The sequence below is a fragment of the Cucurbita maxima genome, unplaced genomic scaffold, assembly GCF_002738345.1.
Source record: "Cucurbita maxima cultivar Rimu unplaced genomic scaffold, Cmax_1.0 Cma_Scf00005, whole genome shotgun sequence".
NCBI lineage: Eukaryota > Viridiplantae > Streptophyta > Magnoliopsida > Cucurbitales > Cucurbitaceae > Cucurbita > Cucurbita maxima.
In genome coordinates this window covers 2,473,705-2,495,615 of record NW_019272021.1, presented here as the reverse complement: position 1 = coordinate 2,495,615, position 21,911 = coordinate 2,473,705, and the positions used below count along the sequence as shown (strand labels likewise).

Below are 21,911 nucleotides of genomic sequence, written 5' to 3'. Positions count from 1 at the left end.
GGGGTTTCACGTCCGAATCTGTCGGTGTCGTGTAATTTATGTAATGTGATATTGGCATAGGTTTCAAGTTTCTTTCTTGGAAGAAAGAAACAGTTTTTACTGCTTTAATTGGAATTACTTTCAGACTTCTATTTTTTTATTTTTTTACTGATCAAAATTACACGACGGTGATCTCTTTAACATCCTTTGGGGGCATCTCAGTCCTTGGAATGGTGATCGTCAACACCCCATCTTTCAGCTCCGCCTTGATCTCATCCGCCACCGCGTCCTCCGGCAGCATCACCGTGCTCTCATAGTACCCATATCTCTCCCCACTCCACCCACTTTCTTCTTCTTCATCTTCTTCACTGTGCTCCCCTCTGATGCTCAGAATCCGACCCTCCACCCTCACCTTCACGTCCTCCTTCCCAATCCCAGGCATCTCCACCCTCAGCTTGTACCACTCTTCTTGCTCTTTCACATGCCCACTGGATACCCACCATGGACGCCTCAACTTCAAGCTCTTCAATACCCTGTTTATGTTCTCAGCCGCTTGCATCAGTGAATTCCCCACATCAAATTCTCTCCCGTTCTTCTTCCATAATACCCACTTCTTGCCTTCCCCTTTCGGGACCATTTTGGTGTTTTTGTCTTCATTATTAATGGCCACTTCTTTGGGATTGCCTTCTGAGCTCTGATCGCAGAACCTTCTGATCAGGGCCTCTGTTCGCCTGTGGAGCAGAGAATCAGCAGGAGAGGAAACGAGCGCCCTTTGCTGCAAATTCTTCAGAGCCAATCGAGTCAGGGCCATGGGGAATGAGTATTCAAATAGAGAAGTGGAGTGGGCTCTGTTGTTAATGTGTTTTGGTGTAAAGATGGTGGTGGAAGAAGATATAATAAAGACACGAGGGGAGGGGGAGAATCTGGAAGGTGAGTCCAGAAGTGTCGTTGGCAGGTGCTAGTCCATGGCGAAAACATGTGTCGGTCCTGTCCTGTGCATGTTTCATACAGCTTCCAGTTGTTTCTCAAATATACCATCAACACAGAGATGGGTTTAATCCAATCCAACCACATTTCCATTATGGCTACCAACAGAGCCTAAAGCATCAGCTATTTTACTTATGGCCCAAAATTTCAGATTTCTACCCGCATAAGTTTAAAGAATTAATAGAATAAGTCCAAGTAAGAGTACCAATCAATATGACTAGTCATATTTTTCAAGATTGGATCACGCAAACGTTTGCAAGGGAGGAGCTTTCCTCCCCTTATAAAAAAATGTCTCGTTTCCTCTCTCCAACTAATGTGAAATCTCAGAATCCATTTTCCTTCGGGACCCAATGTCCTCACTAGTACTCGTTTCTCTCTACTATCGATGTGAGATCTCACAATTCACCCCATTTTGAAGCCCAGCGTCCTCACGGCACACCGCCCAATGTTTGGCTTTGATACCATTTGTAACAAACCAAGCCTACCGCTGACAAATATTGTCTTCTTTGAATTTTTCTTTTCGAGATTTTCCTCAAAGTTTTTAAAACGTTTCTGATAGGAAGAGATTTTCATATCCTTACAAAGAATGTTTCGATTCTCTCTAACTAAAATAGGATCTCCCAAAGACAAAACAAACCAACTAGATAAAAATTAACTAGAAAATGTTGCTTAAAAAATAGGACATAGTTTTGAAAGCTTTCAATAAGAGTTTGTAGAAGAAACTAGTAAATTATTTTCAGTATGGAATGGAATAAATGGTTCATCAAAAATCTTATTACAGCTTCATAACCAGAAGTCAAAATTTTCCAGAAGAATTTATGACAATAAAACAATTTCGGTTATGGAAAAGAAGAGAAAGTTGGAGAGTTTGGGGGTTACACAATCATGTAGAATCATTCTACGGTGGATGCATTGTGGAAAGAGATAACCATCTCGAAAGGCTATTGATATTATTATAATTTCCTTTAGATATTTCAATATGGTTGCTTTAAATGATCCTAACAAACTAGACTTGGATTTAGACTTGGCGTTTAAGGATAGAAAATGAAGTTGGAGCCTTCGCTCTTGGTGCCTTTAAAGCTATGGCAACACAAGTTAAATCAAGCGAAGCTCCATAAGTTCATAGCACAAATGAGAACTTACCATGATTTACATATGAAGTGGGAACATTAGCTTCGCTAGTGTCCCCCCTGTAATTGGTTGGATTTAACTGATGAATAGCCTCCTTCGACTGGTTAGCATTGTTGTCCATATCGTGTGACAGCCCAAGTCCACCACCGCTAGCAGATATTGTCCTATTTGGACTTTCCCTCAAGGTTTTTATAACGTGTCTGCTAGGGAGAGGTTTCACACCCTCATAAAGAATGTTTCGTTCTCCTCCCCAACCGATGTGGGATCTTACAATCCACCTTCTTTCGGGACCCAACATCCTCCCTCTTCGGGGCCAACGTCCTTGTTGGCACACCGCCTCGTGTTCACCCTCCTTCGAGGCTCAGTCTTCTCACTGGCACAACGTCCGGTGTCTAGCTCTTATACCATTTGTAACATCCCAAGCCCACCACTAGCAGATATTCTTCTCTTTGGATTTTCTCTTTCAGGCTTCCCCTCAAGGTTTTTAAAGCGTATATGTTAAGGAGAGGCTTTCACACTTTTATAAAGAATGTTTCGTTCTCCTCACCAACCAATGTGGGATCTCACATCGTGTGTAGTCAAGATTTCAAAATATGTTACAAAGTCACCTCGATTCCACGAACTACTACAGTAGCAAGCTTAGACTTGATATGATTTTCAATGCATCCAATGCTCTATTACAAACTACAGTTCGTCAAAATACTCATTAGAACCAGCCACATCATGGTGGATGCTCTATTACAAACTACAGTTCATCAAAATACTCAGAACCAGCCACATCATGGTTCAAAATCATAGTGAACAAGAGAAATAAAAAATCAAAAGGGGAAAAGAAAATGAGAAGAGGCATTCATTCAAGCATGAAAGAAATCTTATTCACATTTCCCCAATAGAGAGATTCCATTAAACCATAAGATCTTTGAATTTCCAAGCTATCAACAACACCATTAAACCCCTCCTTTCATTTTGCCAAATTTTCGAGGCAACCAAACACAGAGCCAATAACCCATTTCACACACAGAACAATGTCACACACAATCACATCAATCAAATAAATTCAAATTCCAAAACAGCAAAAAAGAACTTACCCCATGTTAGGGCAACGTATATAAAGCAAACCCAGAAGAACAGAACGGATCCACAGAGCACCAAACCCGATTCCAGGAAGAAAATATCAGAGAAACCGCCTCTAGAAATCAAAAAGATTCACGGGTGTAAAGATAAAAGCAGAAACAAAAGCAAATTTGAGAAATCTGCAGAAATTGAAACTTTCGAGGAAAAAAGTGGTCGACCTGAATGAACAACAATATCACGGGTCGCCTCTCTCCTGCTCCCTGAAATCCAAAATGCCCTCTTCCATGATTCACAAGCTCAGCTTTTCCACCCCCCTTTCTTCTTCTACCTTCCCTTCTTCTCTGGTTAGCAGGAAATTGGTGGAAACATAGAATAGGTTCCCTTGGTAAATATTTTAAATACTTAACTTCAGTTTATCACTGATTTTTTAGAAAACTTCCAAATCATCATTTGATTAAAAGCTTATTAGAGATCATTGTTTTAATTAACCCAACTATTATTATTATTATGTGATGTTATTATGTTTGTCCATGGTAAAATACAAATATTAGTCAATCTCATAATCATTTGGTTTTGTCATATGACCATAGACACAGAGACACGAATGTCGATAAAACCTAAAATAGAATAAAAATCGAGGCGGCATGTTAGTAAACAATTTCATATTTCGAATATATTTATGAGTCAACATTCAAAGGTTTAATTTATTTGCGTGAGTAAACAGCAAAAGAGTTCTACGTGAAATATGATTCTCGACTCATAACTAAAGTATGAAGTCTACATCTTCTAGAGGACCAGACGAAAATAAGTACATATTCATTTAACATGAGTAAACGTGTCACCATGGTTACCTGGTCCATAAAAATTACTTTAATTTTTTTTTTTTTTTGACAATTTAATTAAATTAATTAAAATATTACCCATTATTTGGGCTAAAGGATTCTTCCTTGTAATTATTTTTTTATTTTATCTTTTTAATATTGTAAAGTGGATACATTTAATCCAAAGAATTACTTTTGGTTGGAATGGAATAGCTTTTGGAGTAAAAAAGTGATGGAATTTTTCACCTGGTCAATTGTAAATTTATAACTTCTTTATTAGATATGGTTAAAATCTTGATGGCCATCACCATAGAGATTCTCGTCAAAATCACGACTTATTTTGTATCATTAACTAACTCACCCGACCATAAATCATTTATCTTTATTTAAAAGAAACGTTAAAAAAAAAATTAAAAACATTTAATAAGTAACTTCACGGTTGAGATTAACAAATACAATAACTCTACTTTCAATTTTATGTATAATTAGAAACACAATAGTTCTCTACATATGACTTTGCACATGCACATGGACCTACTAGGTAAGCACCGTTATCATATTCTATAGGCTTGACTATGAGCTAACTAGTGTTGGCTTATTGGCCCTTGATCTCACATTAATTAATTTCAATGAATTAATTATTGATGTTTTGATGATAACAAACCTACTTTTAATTATTAACTATTTTCAGTTTTTTGAACTGTCCACAGTATAAGGTCGGGAATAACGATTACAACAACTTTTCAATTACTCAAATCAGAGCTAAAACGAAGAAATTAGAGTCGAGACAACATACCCGACGTGATGATGTGGCAACAAAATCAAAATGATGGACAAATCAAAATATATCAAAGTATGACATTTATAATATTGGAAGAGTAACACATGGTGGAGTTTTTCTTATTATTACATTTCTAAATAAAATTATTTTTACAAATATAAATTTGAATATAACCGTTACTCACATCGAATTTTATTATTACTATATTATATTATTATATTATTATATTTTAAAATTTTGGTAGTTACTCACATCATTTTTATTATTATTATATTATTATATTTATAATAAATTTTGAATTACATTTTACCGTTACTCACATAACTTTTTATTATTATTATATTATATTACTATTATATTAAAATTTTGAAATAAATGAATTTAGAAAATTTTCTTACTTAATTACTTTTAATCTCCACCTTCCATTATTCCTAACACAATCCAATGGTCAATATTCAATCCTACATTTTGCCACTTTTCTCCTCTATATAAACTCATCTTCCCCACATTTTTAAGATATACAACTTACATACATTCTTCAATCCTCATTTGTTCAAAGTCTCCATTGTTTATTGCTCTCTCCAAGCTTACAAGTTTATTTCTTTTCATCTTATTCTTGAGAGGGATTATTATTATATTGTGAGGAAATAGTTGTCAGTATCCCAAATTGTAAATCTACTCTTTGAGAGAGTTGTGGTGTGTTATTATCAAACTCAAATACTTGTATCGGTTTGATCCTGCGTCGTTGAAAGGATTGAGTTTGCTCTTGAACTCGTAAAAAGAGCGGTGTACCGGTTTGGCTCTGATCCGTGGAAAGAGTCGGAAAAGTTCTTTATTCAAATTCCCAAGAGGCGCTTGGGGAGTGGAGTAGGTCGAGTTTGACCGAACCACTATAAAACTACGGTGTCATTTTCTCTAACTCTTTCCTATTTAATTTCAAGATTATTATTATGTTTATTGCATGTTCTACTTGATTATTGTTTTGACTTGAATTATTTTGTTTTAGTAATTATCATCTTCTACTTATTTGTAAAAAGTTTTATCATTAGAAAAATTAATCAAGTTTAAACACTTTTATCGTTAAAACCCTATTCACCCCCCCTCTAGGGTTGCCATACCGATCCAACAATTGGTATCAGAGCAGGTTGCTCCTATAGATTTTTTATCTAAACTTTATTGTTCGAGCTTATGGCAAACCTACGTGTTAAAAATGGTTTTAGTGAAGGACAATCAACTTCTAGGCCACCTTATTTTGATGGAACAAATTATACATGTTGGAAAGCTAGGATGAAAATTTATTTGCAATCCGTTGATTATCAATTGTGGTTAAATGTTAGTAATGGTCCTTACATTCCAATAAAAATTGTTAATAATATTGAGGTGCCTAAATTAGAAAATGAATTTGATGAGCATGATATGAAAAAATGTTCTTTGAATGCTAGTGCTATCAATTGTCTGTATTGTGCCTTAAGTAATGATGAATTTAATAGAGTATGTATGTGTTCTTCGGCATATGAAATTTGGAAAACTCTTGAAGTAACTCATGAGGGAACCAATCAAGTTAAAGAAACAAAAATTAGCATGTTAGTTCATAATTATGAACTATTTAAAATGGAGGAAAATGAACCTATTGGTGATATGTTTACTAGATTTACTAATATTTTAAATGCTTTGAAAAATCTTGGAAAAGTATATTCTACCTCCGAAAATGTAAGAAAAATTCTTAGGTCTCTGCCTAAAAGTTGGGAGGCAAAAGTGACGGCGATTCAAGAAGCAAAGGATCTCACAAAGCTTCCTTTGGATGAACTCATTGGTTCTCTCATGACACATGAGATTACCATGAACGGGCACATGGAAGAAGAATCCAAAAAGAAGAAAAGTATAGCCCTAAAATCCATCAAAGTTGACTCTGAAGATGAGGACGTCCTTGATGAAGATGATGTCGCCTACTTCACACGTAAGTATAAAAATTTTATTAAAAGGAAGAAACAATTAAAAAAACATTTCACAAATCAAAAAGAGTCAAAAGGTGAAAAGAGCAAAAACGATGAGGTAATATGTTATGAATGTAAAAAGCCGGGTCATATAAGAACGGATTGTCCTCTCCTCAAATCATCTAAGAAATCCAAGAAGAAAGCAATGAAGGCTACTTGGGATGATAGTGATGAAAGTGCAAGTGGAAGTGATGAAGAAGTTGCAAATTTTTGCTTCATGGCTCATAGTGACAAAGAGGATGAACAAGAAGATGAACAAGAAGATGAGGTAACTCTTGAATCTCTTTCTTATCATGAATTATTTAAACTTGTTGATGAGATGACAATTGATTTAGAAAAACTTAGTTCAAAGTATGTTGTGCTTAAAAAGAAATATAAGACTTCAATTATTGAAAATAAGTCTTTGCTAAATGAAATTTCTTGCTTGAAGGAGAAGGATCATAATATTGTTAAAATTGATGTACCTTGTGAAAAGCATGTATTTGATTGTGATGAGAAAAATGCATTAATTGATAAAGTCAAGACTCTTGAGCATGATTGTGGTGAAAAAGATAAATTAATTAAATTGCTCAAAGAGAATGAATCAAATAATTTGCAAGAACTTGGTAGGGCTAAGGAATCTATTAAAATGTTAACAATAGGTGCTCAAAAATTAGATAAAATACTTGAAGGAGGTAAGTCATATGGTGATAAAAGAGGATTAGGCTATATTGATGAATGTTCTACACCTTCAAGTTCTAAAACAATCTTTGTTAAAGCATCCCCTATCTTGCCTAAATCTAACACATGTAAATTTGTATCTAAGTATGATAAATCTAGATTTGTGCCTATATGTCATTATTGTGGTGTTGAAGGTCATATTAGACCTAAGTGCTTTAAATTGAAAAATTCTCAAAATATTCATTTAGGAAGAAAAGTTTCTCAAAATACAAAGTTTAACAATGTTTTAGAAAATAATTTTTCGAATAAAAATAGAATACACAAATTTAGTCCAAGAAATAAATTCTTGCATAATGTCGTTTGTTTCTCGTGTGGTAAGTTTGGACATAAAGATTATTCTTGTTACTTATCTAAATACAATGTCTTTAATATGAATGCAAATATGAAATGGATTCCTAAATTTGTGAATACTAACTTTCTAGGACCCAAACAAGCATGGGTACCAAAAGGTCAATTTTGAATATCTTTGTTTTTAGGTTTGTTTGAAAGCCTCCAAGAAAAATAAGTGGTACTTGGATAGTGGTTGCTCAAGACACATGACGGGTAATCCATCCAAGTTTGTCAATCTTTCCAAGAAGGATGGTGGCTTAGTAACCTTTGGTGATAACAAGAAGGGTAAAATAATTGGTAAGGGTACTATAGGTAATGACTCTTGTACTCTCATTAAAAATGTATTGTTAGTTGATGGTTTAAAGCATGACTTACTTAGCATTAGTCAATTATGTGATAAATGTTTTAGAGTTGTATTTGATAAGAATAATTGCATAATTGAAAATGCTAGTGATAGAAAAGTTTTGTTTGTAGGAAATAGAGACGATAATGTGTATACTATTGATTTGAATGATTGTCCTACAAATGATAAATGTCTTTCGGTTTTGCTTGATAACTCTTGGCTATGGCATAGAAGACTAGGACATGCTAGTATGTACTTGATTTCAAATATTTCAAAAAATTCATTAGTGAGAGGTCTCCCTCAACTTAAATTTGAAAAAGATAAAATTTGTGACGCTTGTCAAATGGGTAAGCAAACTAAGTCTTCTTTCAAATCTAAAAATATGATTTCTACTACTAGACCTCTTCAACTACTCCATATAGACTTATTTGGCCCTTCTAAAATAGCTAGTTATGGAGGAAATTATTATGCTTTTGTGATAGTGGATGATTTTTCAAGATTTACTTGGGTTTTGATGATAAAACATAAGAATGATGTTTTGAAAAGATTTGCTAGTTTTGTAAAAAGAGTTCAAAATGAAAAAGGGTTTTTAATTACTAAAATTAGGAGTGACCATGGGGGAGAATTTAACAGTGTTGCCTTTGAAAAATTTTGTGAAGATAATGGTTTTTCTCATGACTTCTCCTCTCCAAGGACTCCTCAACAAAACGGTGTGGTTGAAAGGAAAAATCGTACTTTACAAGAATTTGCTAGATCAATGTTAAATGAGTATGATTTACCTAAATATTTTTGGGCGGAAGCCGTTAATACCGCTTGTTATATTTTAAATAGAGTTTTAATTAGACCTTCATTAAATAAAACTCCTTATGAACTCTGGCATAACAAAATTCCAAATGTTGGGTATTTCAAAGTTTTTGGTTGTAAATGTTTTATTTTGAACAACAAAGAAAAGCTTGGAAAGTTTGATTCAAAAACGGATATTGGTATTTTTCTTGGCTATTCATCTACTAGTAAAGCTTATAGAATTTTCAATAAGAGAACTTTAGTTATTGAAGAATCTATGCATGTGGTATTTGATGAATCTTGCAATAATATTTCTAATGAGTCTATTTGTAGTGATGATTTAGAAAGAAATTTTGGAGATTTACTCGTTAGTGACAACGGCAAAGAAATTGTTACGAGTAAAGAAGAGATGAGCTTAAAGGAAGAAGGTTCTTCATCAATGCCAAAAGAATGGAGGTATGCCTTGTCTCATCCCAAGGACTTGATTCTTGGTGATCTCGAACAAGGTGTGAAAACTCGCTCTTCTATTAATTTATTTAATAATCTTGCTTTTGTTTCTCAAATTGAACCAAAAAGTCTTAAGGATGCCGAAAATGATGAGTTTTGGATTTTAGCCATGCAAGAAGAGCTAAATCAATTTGAAAGGAACAAAGTTTGGGAATTAGTCCATAGGCCATCTAATACTTCTATTATTGGAACCAAATGGGTTTTTAGAAATAAAATGGATGAAAATGGGAATATCATTAGAAATAAAGCTAGGCTTGTAGCTCAAGGTTATTGTCAAGAGGAAGGCATAGATTATGAAGAAACTTTTGCACCCGTTGCTAGATTAGAAGCTATTAGAATGTTACTTGCTTTTGCTTCTTACAAAAATTTTGTATTATATCAAATGGATGTGAAAAGTGCATTTTTGAATGGTTATATTATGGAGGAAGTTTATGTAGAACAACCTCCCGGATTTGAAAATGTAGAATTTCCTCATCATGTCTATAAGTTGAAAAAGGCTCTTTATGGCTTAAAACAAGCTCCAAGAGCTTGGTATGATAGACTTAGTAATTTTCTTATTGGGAATGATTTTAAAATGGGCAAACTCGACACTACACTCTTTATTAAGATTAAAGAAAACGATATGCTATTAGTGCAAATATATGTGGATGATATCATATTTGGTTCTACTAATCCTTCTTTATGTGAAGAATTTTCTAAATGTATGCATAGTGAGTTTGAGATGAGTATGATGGGAGAACTCAGTTTCTTTCTTGGACTTCAAATCAAACAACTCAAGAATGGTATCTTCATCAATCAAGAGAAATACACTAAAGATTTGCTCAAAAGATTCAAGTTCAATGGAGGTAAGATTGCAAGAACTCCCATGAGCACATCCACTAAGCTTGACAAGGATGAAAAAGGTAAAAGTGTGGATATTAAAGCTTATCGAGGTATGATTGGATCTTTACTTTACTTGACCGCTAGTAGACCCGATATTATGTTTAGTGTATGTCTTTGTGCTAGATTTCAATCTTGTCCTAAGGAATCTCATTTACATGCCGTTAAGAGAATATTTAAATATTTGCTTGGAACTATTGATCTAGGATTGTGGTATCCTAGAAATGTTGAATTTAAATTGGTAGGATATTCTGATGCAGATTTTGCCGGAAGCTTACTTGATCGTAAAAGTACTAGTGGAACTTGTCAATTTCTTGGTAGTTCCTTAGTTTCTTGGTTTAGTAAAAAGCAAAATTCGGTTGCCTTATCTACTACCGAAGCGGAATATATTGCGGTTGCTAGTTGCTGTGCTCAAATTCTTTGGATGAAACAAACTCTTTGTGATTTTGGATTAAAGTTTCATAGTGTGCCTATATTTTGTGATAATACAAGTGCTATTAATTTAACTAAAAATCCTATTCATCATTCTAGAACTAAACATATTGACATTAGACATCATTTTATTAGAGAGCATGTGCAAAATGGACATATTATTCTTGATTTTGTAAACTCTAATAATCAACTGGCCGATATTTTCACCAAGCCATTGAATGAAGAAATTTTTTGCAAAAATAGGCTTGAGCTTGGTATTATTCGTTGTGATATATCTTGAATTTTATAATTTTTGAATGCATGTTTTTAGGGGGAGCCATTATGTCATTATTAAATGCATTCTCTTTCAATTGTTCATTTTGATGATTACAAAGGGGGAGAAAATTAAGAAAAATATGTTCTAAATTTGTTATTTTATAATTTATGAATCATTTACTTGGTGTTTCATAATTTCTTGAGGCATTAATATAAGGGAGAATATGCTCTTGAGTGAAATTTATGATAATATATTAGTATGTAGTGATATTATTACATGGATGTTGTATTATTGGTTTTTATGAATTTTTCTTTAAATGATTTGTCATCATCAAAAAGGGGGAGATTGTTGGCTTATTGGCCCTTGATCTCACATTAATTAATTTCAATGAATTAATTATTGATGTTTTGATGATAACAAACCTACTTTTAATTATTAACTATTTTCAGTTTTTTGAACTGTCCACAGTATAAGGTCGGGAATAACGATTACAACAACTTTTCAATTACTCAAATCAGAGCTAAAACGAAGAAATTAGAGTCGAGACAACATACCCGACGTGATGATGTGGCAACAAAATCAAAATGATGGACAAATCAAAATATATCAAAGTATGACATTTATAATATTGGAAGAGTAACACATGGTGGAGTTTTTCTTATTATTACATTTCTAAATAAAATTATTTTTACAAATATAAATTTGAATATAACCGTTACTCACATCGAATTTTATTATTACTATATTATATTATTATATTATTATATTTTAAAATTTTGGTAGTTACTCACATCATTTTTATTATTATTATATTATTATATTTATAATAAATTTTGAATTACATTTTACCGTTACTCACATAACTTTTTATTATTATTATATTATATTACTATTATATTAAAATTTTGAAATAAATGAATTTAGAAAATTTTCTTACTTAATTACTTTTAATCTCCACCTTCCATTATTCCTAACACAATCCAATGGTCAATATTCAATCCTACATTTTGCCACTTTTCTCCTCTATATAAACTCATCTTCCCCACATTTTTAAGATATACAACTTACATACATTCTTCAATCCTCATTTGTTCAAAGTCTCCATTGTTTATTGCTCTCTCCAAGCTTACAAGTTTATTTCTTTTCATCTTATTCTTGAGAGGGATTATTATTATATTGTGAGGAAATAGTTGTCAGTATCCCAAATTGTAAATCTACTCTTTGAGAGAGTTGTGGTGTGTTATTATCAAACTCAAATACTTGTATCGGTTTGATCCTGCGTCGTTGAAAGGATTGAGTTTGCTCTTGAACTCGTAAAAAGAGCGGTGTACCGGTTTGGCTCTGATCCGTGGAAAGAGTCGGAAAAGTTCTTTATTCAAATTCCCAAGAGGCGCTTGGGGAGTGGAGTAGGTCGAGTTTGACCGAACCACTATAAAACTACGGTGTCATTTTCTCTAACTCTTTCCTATTTAATTTCAAGATTATTATTATGTTTATTGCATGTTCTACTTGATTATTGTTTTGACTTGAATTATTTTGTTTTAGTAATTATCATCTTCTACTTATTTGTAAAAAGTTTTATCATTAGAAAAATTAATCAAGTTTGAACACTTTTATCGTTAAAACCCTATTCACCCCCCCTCTAGGGTTGCCATACCGATCCAACAATAGCACGCACTCATACAATTGAAATCGAAGAAAAAGAATGTAAGAAAAAAACACAAATGTACACGTTTGTACAATGCATGACTGAAGAAGTAAATCATAACTAAATGATCACACACCATTGCATGAGTTCCAAAAGATGATAACTCTTGGGATAAAGTTCCAAACTTCAAATTCTTTCGGGAAATTTTGTGGCAATAGGACGAGAAGAATGATGACTATATGAACTCAATCGAGCGTGCAATGATTACTTTGTCCGATCTTCAACGACTTGCCAACATTCTTACTATTTCCACCTCCCAAGTCGATGAACAAGCAAAACTCGACCAATGATCTAATCAACAAAAACCCTTCTAACTTTTTTTTTTTCTTTTCAAAACGGTTAAAGAATGCAAAAATCTACATGTTAAAGGTTATCATGAAATTGAACATTGGTCCATGTTTTATTGGTTGCAAGTCGATCAATATAGATTTTAATTGCTAAGCTATACTCGTATGGAAAATAACATCGATGTTGATATCGTAACCATATGACAAAACTTATCCTATGTAGGAGAGAAAAATGAAATTATCATAATTTCATTATGATTTTTTACTGAAATGAAAAAAAAAAAAAAAAAAAAAAAAAAAAAAAAAAAAAAAAAAAAAAAAAAAAAAAAAAAAAAAAAAAAAGTTGGGTGGGTGGGACTGAATCTCTACCGTTCATCTACAGCCACAGAAAAGCTAGATTTTTCACACTTTTTTTTTTCTTCCTGAAACAGAGAAAAGAAGAGAAGAAACGAAAGAAGAAGAAAGAAAAAGGGTAAAAACAGAGAGTTTTGATCAAAATGAACATTGGGTTCTTAGCGATCGTTGTTTGAGCATTCCATTATACAAAGCAACACGATTTGCAGGAATTTCATTTCGACAGCAGCTGCTACTTGTTGTTGTTCTTCTTCTTTCCGCCATACCCACTCTCTCATCGTGCTCTCTTCTGTACTCTTCTCCATTCCCTTTTGGCTCCTTCACATCCTCTGCAAATCTCACCTTCTTCTTCTTCTTCTTCTTCTTCTTCCTCTTGTCTAAACACAAAAACATCAAAAACCCACCAAAATTTCAGCCCCAAATCTTCAAAACAACACTAAAAACACAAACTTCACAAAAACCCATCAAGTTTTAAGTTAATTCAACATCAAAAACCCACCAAGATTCAGCTTCTTATGTTCAAAACATGATTGAAGAAAAGAAAAGGGGATTTACCAGAGGAAAAGCAGGAAGAAAGAAGGGCTTTGGAAGGGAGGGGATTGATCTTGTGGTGCTTGGAGAAGGCGAGGAAGAGAGCGGTGGAGGAGACGACCATGGCGGTGGCAATGACGAGACCTTGAGAGGTGAGAATGGAAGACATGGGTGGCGGAAGGTGTTTATTTTGGGTATTGTTTTGAAAATGGATGGTGGAATTTAGTTGGCAAGTGGGGGAGATGAAGATGGAGATTTTAATTGCATGCGTGGCCCTCTACACTTGTCTAGAAACACAAACAAACTCTAAGATTCTAACTCTCTCTTCTTTAAATACCCTCTTTATAATGGTAGGATATTATTTATTTTCAGTATAAATTATCGTGGCTTTGTCTTATTGGTTGAAATTTTTATAATTTACTTAAAAAAAAATATACCAAATTAAAAATTATAGAAGTATTAAAATAATAATGAGAAGTGTGAGTGATGGTGATGGGGGCAAAGCGTGGCAGAGAAAGGCGGTGGGAGCGTTGAGGTAAACATGAAGATTGAAGCAGTCAACTTTCATTCAACCCCCCACAAAAACAAGACTTCTCAGAAAACGGTCAAACTCAGGTGGGACCCACTCTATATAATTTCTGTTTATTTTAAACTCTGCTACCAACTCCTACCTGACACGTGGCATGCATTAGTTTTCTTTTTCTTACCCCCCCCTCACTTTTTTTTATATTTATTTTCACGTCTTTTAAATAATTGCAAAACCACCCTTTCAACTTCAAATTTCATCCATCATGGATTATAGATCTTAAATTTATCATTTGAAAATAAATTTATTTTTATGGAAATTGGTTAAATAATAATAATTTTCATGCCTTCTAAAAAATATTATAAGGGGCACGTGAAATAGATAATACTTTAAAATAACAACAAAAATAATAATAATAATAAGAATAATAATAGATTTATTGGAAGAATATAAAAATTACTCACAAAATGTTATTTTAGCCTGAAATTTTCTTTTGGTGACTAACTTTGAAATTTATTGGGTTTTGAGGGACCAAAAATAGAAATTCATTAAAGATGAGGGGCAGAATTATAAACTTAGGATAATTGATTTATTTTATGTGAAAGAGCGACAAGAGAAGAGATGCATGATTGACAGTTGGTGGAGGCAACAACCCAGATGTCGGCAAGCAATATTGGACAACATGTCGTAATAGTAGTGGCCCAACTGGACAATGCAAGTATCTAAATTTTCCACTTCTTTCCGACGTGTCGTCTTCTATACTTTGCCAAGTTTCCACCATTTCCATTGGGCCACGTGTAAACTTATTTTCATAATTGTCAATCTCGTCATTAATTTTTTAAATCCTCAAACTTATTATGTTAATTCAATTTTCAATGCAAAAATCATCAGCCACTATTATGAGTATAAAATGAAGCACGGATTCTAATTTCAAGAACATGTGCTTGAATTTCGCCACAATGATTAAGAAATTGCTGGTAATTTCTCATGAAACCCAACTTCTTTAGGCTTATTTACAACTTGAAATTGATATTTTTAGTTGCAGATAGGTTTTTGGTGGTGTTAGTACTCGTGATTTGCTTGATATTTGGATTAAAAACTCTTCACCATCATCCACAAGGCAATGATGATCCAAAAGGCAATGATGATCCAAAAGGCAACGATGGTCCTAATGTAGAGTATAAGAACATCGATGTGGTTCATTATGGGGCAGCTGGGGATGGAAAAACAGATGATTCACGAGTAAATATACTCACTCAAACCCTCAAATTATGCATCTAAAGCTATTGTTTTCTGATATGATTCATTGTTTAAAGGCATTTTTGAAGGCTTGGATGGCTGCTTGTAAGGCTGCAACGCCCTCAGCTATGTTGGTGCCATCTTCCAAGACATTCTTGTTGAATCCAGTGAAGTTTGAAGGCCCATGCATGTCCTCCAATGTCGGGGTTAAAGTAATTAGCCTTTTCCTAGCTTTGCTTTACGTTATGTTCATATGGTTATGGTAACTTACTTGGGATGTGCAGATCCTTGGAAAGGTTGTGGCTCCAAGTGATGTTGATGATTGGAAAGAGTTTAAGGTGAAGAATTGGTTGTGGTTTGCCAATGTGAGCGGACTTGACATACAAGGGAGTGGCCAAATTGATGGGCAAGGAGCTGGTTGGTGGCATCGAAAATCAAATGACGACCCACGGTTCATTACAATCGTCATACCAATTGTTACTTACGTTTATGTGGGAGTGTTTCAATTGAATATGTATTGTGATTACAGGCGTTGGCTGTTTACGATTGTGACCATCTTCGTCTTTCTGGATTAACGCATATTAATAGTCCTAAAAGTCATATGCATATTGTTCGTTGCAATCATGCTTCTATCTCTCAATTAAACATACTAGCACCTGAAGATAGTCCCAATACTGATGGTATTGATGTTGCCTATTCAACCGATGTTAAGATTCAGAATTGTAGTATTGCAACAGGTAGTGCAATCCCAGTATATATTAATTCAGTTTAGTTTGTTGAGAATTGTTGGGAGGGAGTCCCACGTTGGCTGATCATGGGTTTATAAGGAATATATCTGTGGTATGAGACCTTTTGGGGAAACCAAAAGCAAACCCATGAAAGCTTATGCTCAAAATGGACAATATCATACTATTGTAGAGACTCGTGATTCTGGAATTGATTTTTCAATTGTATCTACTATAACTATAACAGGTGATGATTGTATTGCTATTAGTGAAGGCTCTTCCAATATCCACCTAGCAAACATCGAGTGTGGACCTGGTCATGGCATAAGGTTTAATCACTTAAAAACTACTATATGTTACTTGCTTCTCGAGGAAACGTCTTGCTTAAGAAGGCTATTTGTTTCAGTATTGGTAGCTTGGGAGAAGACGGGGAGACATCCGCTGGAGAAGAAGTGAGAGTTCAAGATTGTCATTGAAAGGAACTATGTATGAAGCAAGGATAAAAACATGGTAGGTTAATACTAAATCTTGATTTGATGATGTCTTAAAACATTAAGAATTGTGTTCATGTCTCTTCTTCAATATAGGGAGGAATCACACTAGACCAAGTTCGCAACCCAATCATAATCAACCAGTATTACTGCAACGGAAAAAAAGATTACAAAAACGAGGTAGATTCAAGAAACATGGCCTGTAATCTTCTTCCCTATACTAATGATTAAATGATATTGAAATAAAATATAAATTTATCGATATTTTCAAAAAAAAATAAAAATATTTTTATTATTTTTTATGACATGATAGACTTGAACAATTTAGACTATCCAATCCAAACATAATTTTTCTTTGAGAACAGAGTTTGGTTGAATTATATTTTTTTCGATATAGTGGTAAGATGAACTCAGACCAACTCAAAAAAAATAAAGAGTTAAAGTTGAGTTGGATTGTTAACCCGACCATCCCGATCAATTAAATCCCTAATTTAGAAGTGTATAACTCACATGGATACAAATTAGGGTAAATATTGATCTCCGCCTATTTGAGCAGCGCATAGAGCTTATGGTGGACCTTCATCGCTACAAGTATGAGTTCAAATACAATGGCAATTTGCGAACCGAAACCTAAACCCCCAAAACCCTACCAGAAAATAACAAATATATCCAACCCTGTAAAATTTCTGACCTTTCCCCCGCGTGGATCCCTTACAGCAGTCCTTCGCCTCTTCAAACACCAATCTCAATTCTTTGCACGGCGGTTTTTTCTCTGAATCGCCCCCTTTCGTTTTCTTTCTGAACAAATCTTATTGTTTTTCTATTATTCTTTGTGTTATTGCATCACTGTTCTTTACATTCTCGCTGTTTATGCACGGATTAGAGTTCTTCGAGATTAATTTGTCGGATTTGGCTTCTGGGTGTGGTTGAATTTCTGGAAATCACTGCTACTTCTTGGTTTTTCAGTTTGTTATTGGGGGCAGTGGCTATTTTCTCAAGAATATGATTTAGATCTTGATTTTGATGGACGGGTAGATTTCTTTTTCCTGAGGAGACGCCTAGAACATGCTCTCTCTGCGACCTATTCGCAGATTCTGCCATGCTGCTACCGTCATTGTATCTACAGAGACCTCTATGGCTGTGTTGAATCACGTTCAGAACTCGAAACCCGTCGAGGAGCCTGCCCTTATAAAGCTTAAAGCAGAGCGGGACCCTGAGAAGCTGTTCCATCTGTTTAAAGCCAATGCGCACAATCGGCTTGTGATTGAGAATCGATTTGCTTTTGAAGACACTGTGTCTCGACTGGCTGGAGCTCGTCGCTTTGATTACATTGAGCATTTACTTGAGCATCAGAAGACTCTTCCACAGGGGCGCCGTGAAGGATTCATTATAAGGATTATAGTGCTATATGGTAAGGCTGAGATGATCAAGCATGCTGTTGACACTTTTTATAATATGCACTTATATGGATGCAGTAGGACTGTTAAGTCGTTTAATGCGGTGCTTAAGGTTTTGATGAAGGCCCGTGATTTAGGAGCTCTCGAGGCATTTTTGAGAGAAGCTCCAGAAAAATTCAATATTGAGTTGGATATAATTTCTGTTAACATTGTTGTTAAGGCTTTTTGTGACATGGGTATTTTAAATAGAGCTTATCTTCTCATCTTAGAAATGGAGAAGGTGGGAATAAGACCAGATGTGGTTACCTATACGACATTAATTTCGGCTTTGTACAAGTACAATCAATGTGAAATTAGTAATGGTCTGTGGAATCTAATGGTTTTGAGGGGTTGTTTGCCCAATCTTGCTTCTTTCAATGTGAGAATTCAATATTTGGTTGACAGGAGACGAGCATGGGATGCTAATAAATTGATGAATGTGATGAGGAACATTGGGATTGTACCTGATGAGGTTACTTACAATCTGGTAATAAAAGGTTTTTGCCAAGCCGGGTTTCTTGATATGGCGAAAAGGGTTTATTCTGCTTTACATGGGAGTGGATATAAACCAAATGTCAAAATTTATCAAACCATGATTCATTACCTATGCAGAAGTGGGGATTTCAACATGGCATATACAATGTGCAAAGATGCCATGACCAAGAATTGGTTTCCAAACATTGATACAATTCATTCATTACTTAAAGGTCTCAACAAGATGGGGCAGCCTGGTAAGGCTCAGTTGATCCTATCATTGGCAAGGAAAAGGGTGCCTCCTTTCTCTACAACTCAGTTGGAAGCTTTGAATACCACAATGGCCAATGGCTGAAAAGAGATCTGTAGACTGGTACTAGATGAATCTAGCAGAAAGCTCAAAAGGAGCTCATATTCTTTCTTTACTTCCATTTATAAATTACAAAGTTAATTGGACACTGATTTTTTATGGGGTTACATCTTCAAAAGGTTTCTCATTTTCTCAGTAATTTGTTCTACCATCTCAATAAAGTATGTCTCAAGATGAGAGTTCTGAATGGACCAGCTGATGTTCTCTGTGAGTTACTGTGCAAATCTCTCTATCTAGTCTACACGTACTTAGGCGACACAAATGCTTTCCCAAGTACACAGTATGCTATCCTCGATTCAATTTGTAATGTTACCAACTGTTTGTACACGTAGTTTTGCATGTGCTCGTTGTTTATACAATATCGTATTTTTGAAATCAACTTAATTTTCAATATTTACTCCTAGATTCATTTGTAGAGCTTCTGTTATGCTTGGATTACAGCAAAAAAAATCTCATAAAAGTGACATCTGACGTTATAGTTTTGTTTTGATGAAGTGCAATCTTCCTGTGGATTTTATCGATGTTTTATTGGGATATCATTCAGCATGTGTTATTTGTTATAGCTTTATTCTTGTCAGATGGTGCTTTCTTTTTTCTTATCCTGTTTATGATATCACAGAGATGTCGCAACTGTGTTATAACTTTCTACATTCGAATCATCTTTCATCATTCCAGCATCGGTGCTTTCAAACGCAATGGCAATAGGAATAAGGGAAAAATCTTTCCTGTTGGATATTTTTGAATGCTACGTAGGTAATTTCAAATTTTCTGTCATCATTTCTGAATATCATTTCCAAGCATATTTATCGATAACCATTCATTAGGTAGAATTAAAACATCACTCAGAGGTCATTAGATTAGATTAGATTTTGTTACCTATTCAGATATAGCTACTGAATTCTTGTAGTTTGAAGCATTTGTGCTTATCTTCCTCTTACCATTGCTTGAATTCATGCTCTGTTGGATAATCAGGGTAACTTGACACTCACACGAGAGTTTTATTATGATACTTCTATCTAGTGTATGGACAAGAAACTAATCTGAAAAAAGCCAAGGATAAAAGTAGATGGTTAGAGATAATGTGAAATACATGTATATGCATTGCGTCTCCGCTGTTATGTTGATTATAAATCTGGTGCCCTTTTACCTCTAGAAAGCCAATGGCAGATTAATGATTTCTGAAGCTTCCTGTGTGTCCAAATACATCGTCTTCCGCCATTCGGATTAGGTGGAGAGAGAGTAGAATAAAAATTGCATTATGCAACTTACAGATGGTAGCATGTCGGTGCACTTTCCCTTTCGATGAGCAATCACTAATGTCCATGGACACTAGGGGAGGTTCACTCTCTCTGCTGTGTTGGTTGGGCGAGGTTTCTTCAGGTGAGGCTGTATTTGAGTATTCGAACAATGAACTTGATTCCACCTCTTATTCTTCCCTGATCAAGTTATGTTATTGGCAGAAGTTCATGAGCTAATATTTGATGCAAAACTCAGGCGAAAACTTTTAGTTAGCGTGCATCTCGACTGGTGGTTAGGTGATCTCTCGAGTGTTGACTTAAATGGAGATGAAGAACATGCAGGAGCAGTGGCTGTCTGTGCTTCAACTTGAATGCTTGTTAGATCCTTTGTTTTTCTTTCAAATGAGATCTTTTATTGGGCATCTGTGTTTCTCTGCCATGAATTCTGTTCTTGTCTCAGCATTTTCCTGTGTATTTTCCTGTCATTAGGTAAGGGGAAATGGAGACTACAGCAGGAGTGTGCCATATTTTGGGTAACCGTCTGATGTAAATGTTTAAGAGGAAATTGTTTTGATTTGAATCATTTGTAACTGTTCATATTTGATAAGAATTTGATGATAATAGAAAATTGAGATAATAAAGATACTGTTGTAAGGCTATTGTTCATATCTGATTTATTCTTTTTCTATATATTCTTACCATTAACCATGAAGTTGGTAAGTACACTTACTCTTGTTCATGGCTACAGGGAGTATATTAGGGCCTCAGATTTTTGCTAATTGAGATGTGAACAAGGGGCCACGAACACAAGTCTTCGTATGCATTCTAGGAAAATTTTTAGGATGTCACCCAATATAGAATTGCTCCAAGCAAAACAGGCTAAAAAATGAAGTTTTTATAATTCAGCCATGGAAAAGATATGTGCATTTTATTGATATAGGTATTAACTTTCATTTCCTTTAAACCTTTCTTTGTCATCCTATCTTCAAAATCGCTCTCATTCGGATGGTCTTAGTTCGTTCATGTGTCTCTCCTTTACTCAAGTGTCACATGTACACTAGCTTTCACGTTGGTATGTCCACAAACCACACCACATCTTACTATCAAGATTTAGAATATGATTTTGGCACCTGATAGCCTCGATATTCCCTTGCATCCCTTGTGACATGGTCACATTACTTAATTCTCGCTCGTAAGAGTGAAAACTATCTCGATAGACCAACACAAGTCCTTTCAATATGTTTTATCTTTACTCACATGCATTCTAAGAAAACTTTTAGGAGGTCACTCAACATAGAATTGTTCCAAACAAATCATGCTTAACCGTTAACCATGGAATTCCTTTAAGCTCTTCTTACTCATCCTCAGAATCGCTCTCTTTCAGATGTAGTTTTGGTTCATTCATTTACTCCTCATTTACTTACTTGGATGTCACATAAACTCTTTCAACTCACTCTTGAAAAGGGCATAGACCTGTGCCATGATAAGGTTTCTCTAAATTTGGGATGATGGAAG

General features: G+C 34.5%; 4 protein-coding genes across 11 annotated transcripts; 2 read left to right on the top strand and 2 right to left on the bottom strand.

The window, feature by feature from the left end:
- Positions 1-59: 59 nt before the first annotated feature.
- LOC111479146 (26.5 kDa heat shock protein, mitochondrial) lies at positions 60-3,603 on the bottom strand. 3 transcript variants are annotated; one of them, XM_023123648.1, is made up of 3 exons: positions 3,390-3,564; positions 3,186-3,286; positions 60-971 (listed from the first exon to the last, which is right to left on the bottom strand). In XM_023123648.1, exon 3 carries the CDS (start codon positions 788-790, stop codon positions 158-160), a length of 633 nt encoding a protein of 210 aa, XP_022979416.1. In that variant the 5' UTR covers positions 791-971; positions 3,186-3,286; positions 3,390-3,564; the 3' UTR covers positions 60-157. The 3 variants fall into 3 exon arrangements, 1 of the variants encoding a protein (XP_022979416.1); XR_002717612.1 differs by lacking the exon at positions 60-971 and adding an exon at positions 1,957-2,781 and having other exon boundaries at positions 3,390-3,603; XR_002717613.1 differs by lacking the exon at positions 60-971 and adding an exon at positions 2,828-2,842 and having other exon boundaries at positions 3,390-3,602.
- A 9,817-nt stretch (positions 3,604-13,420) lies between these two features.
- Positions 13,421-14,215, bottom strand: LOC111479184. The gene is made up of 2 exons (XM_023123735.1): positions 13,922-14,215; positions 13,421-13,743 (listed from the first exon to the last, which is right to left on the bottom strand). Exons 1-2 carry the CDS (start codon positions 14,064-14,066, stop codon positions 13,505-13,507), a joined length of 384 nt encoding a protein of 127 aa, XP_022979503.1. The 5' UTR covers positions 14,067-14,215; the 3' UTR covers positions 13,421-13,504.
- Positions 14,216-14,367: 152 nt separating this feature from the next.
- LOC111479232 (probable polygalacturonase At3g15720) lies at positions 14,368-16,901 on the top strand. The gene is given in 9 exon segments (XM_023123787.1): positions 14,368-14,432; positions 15,431-15,665; positions 15,740-15,874; positions 15,947-16,102; positions 16,105-16,113; positions 16,192-16,399; positions 16,635-16,716; positions 16,794-16,858; positions 16,861-16,901. Coding segments are annotated over 9 exon segments (996 nt in total).
- Positions 16,902-17,476: 575 nt separating this feature from the next.
- Positions 17,477-21,062, top strand: LOC111479183 (pentatricopeptide repeat-containing protein At1g80150, mitochondrial-like). Of its 6 annotated transcripts, none has more exons than XM_023123730.1 (4): positions 17,477-19,365; positions 19,778-19,911; positions 20,312-20,538; positions 20,622-21,062. In XM_023123730.1, the coding sequence occupies exon 1, from the start codon at positions 17,944-17,946 to the stop codon at positions 19,141-19,143; it is 1,200 nt and encodes a 399-aa protein (XP_022979498.1). In that variant the 5' UTR covers positions 17,477-17,943; the 3' UTR covers positions 19,144-19,365; positions 19,778-19,911; positions 20,312-20,538; positions 20,622-21,062. The 6 variants fall into 6 exon arrangements, with proteins under 6 accessions (XP_022979498.1, XP_022979501.1, XP_022979502.1 ...); XM_023123733.1 differs by having other exon boundaries at positions 20,619-21,062; XM_023123734.1 differs by having other exon boundaries at positions 19,834-19,911; positions 20,312-21,062.
- Positions 21,063-21,911: the final 849 nt, after the last annotated feature.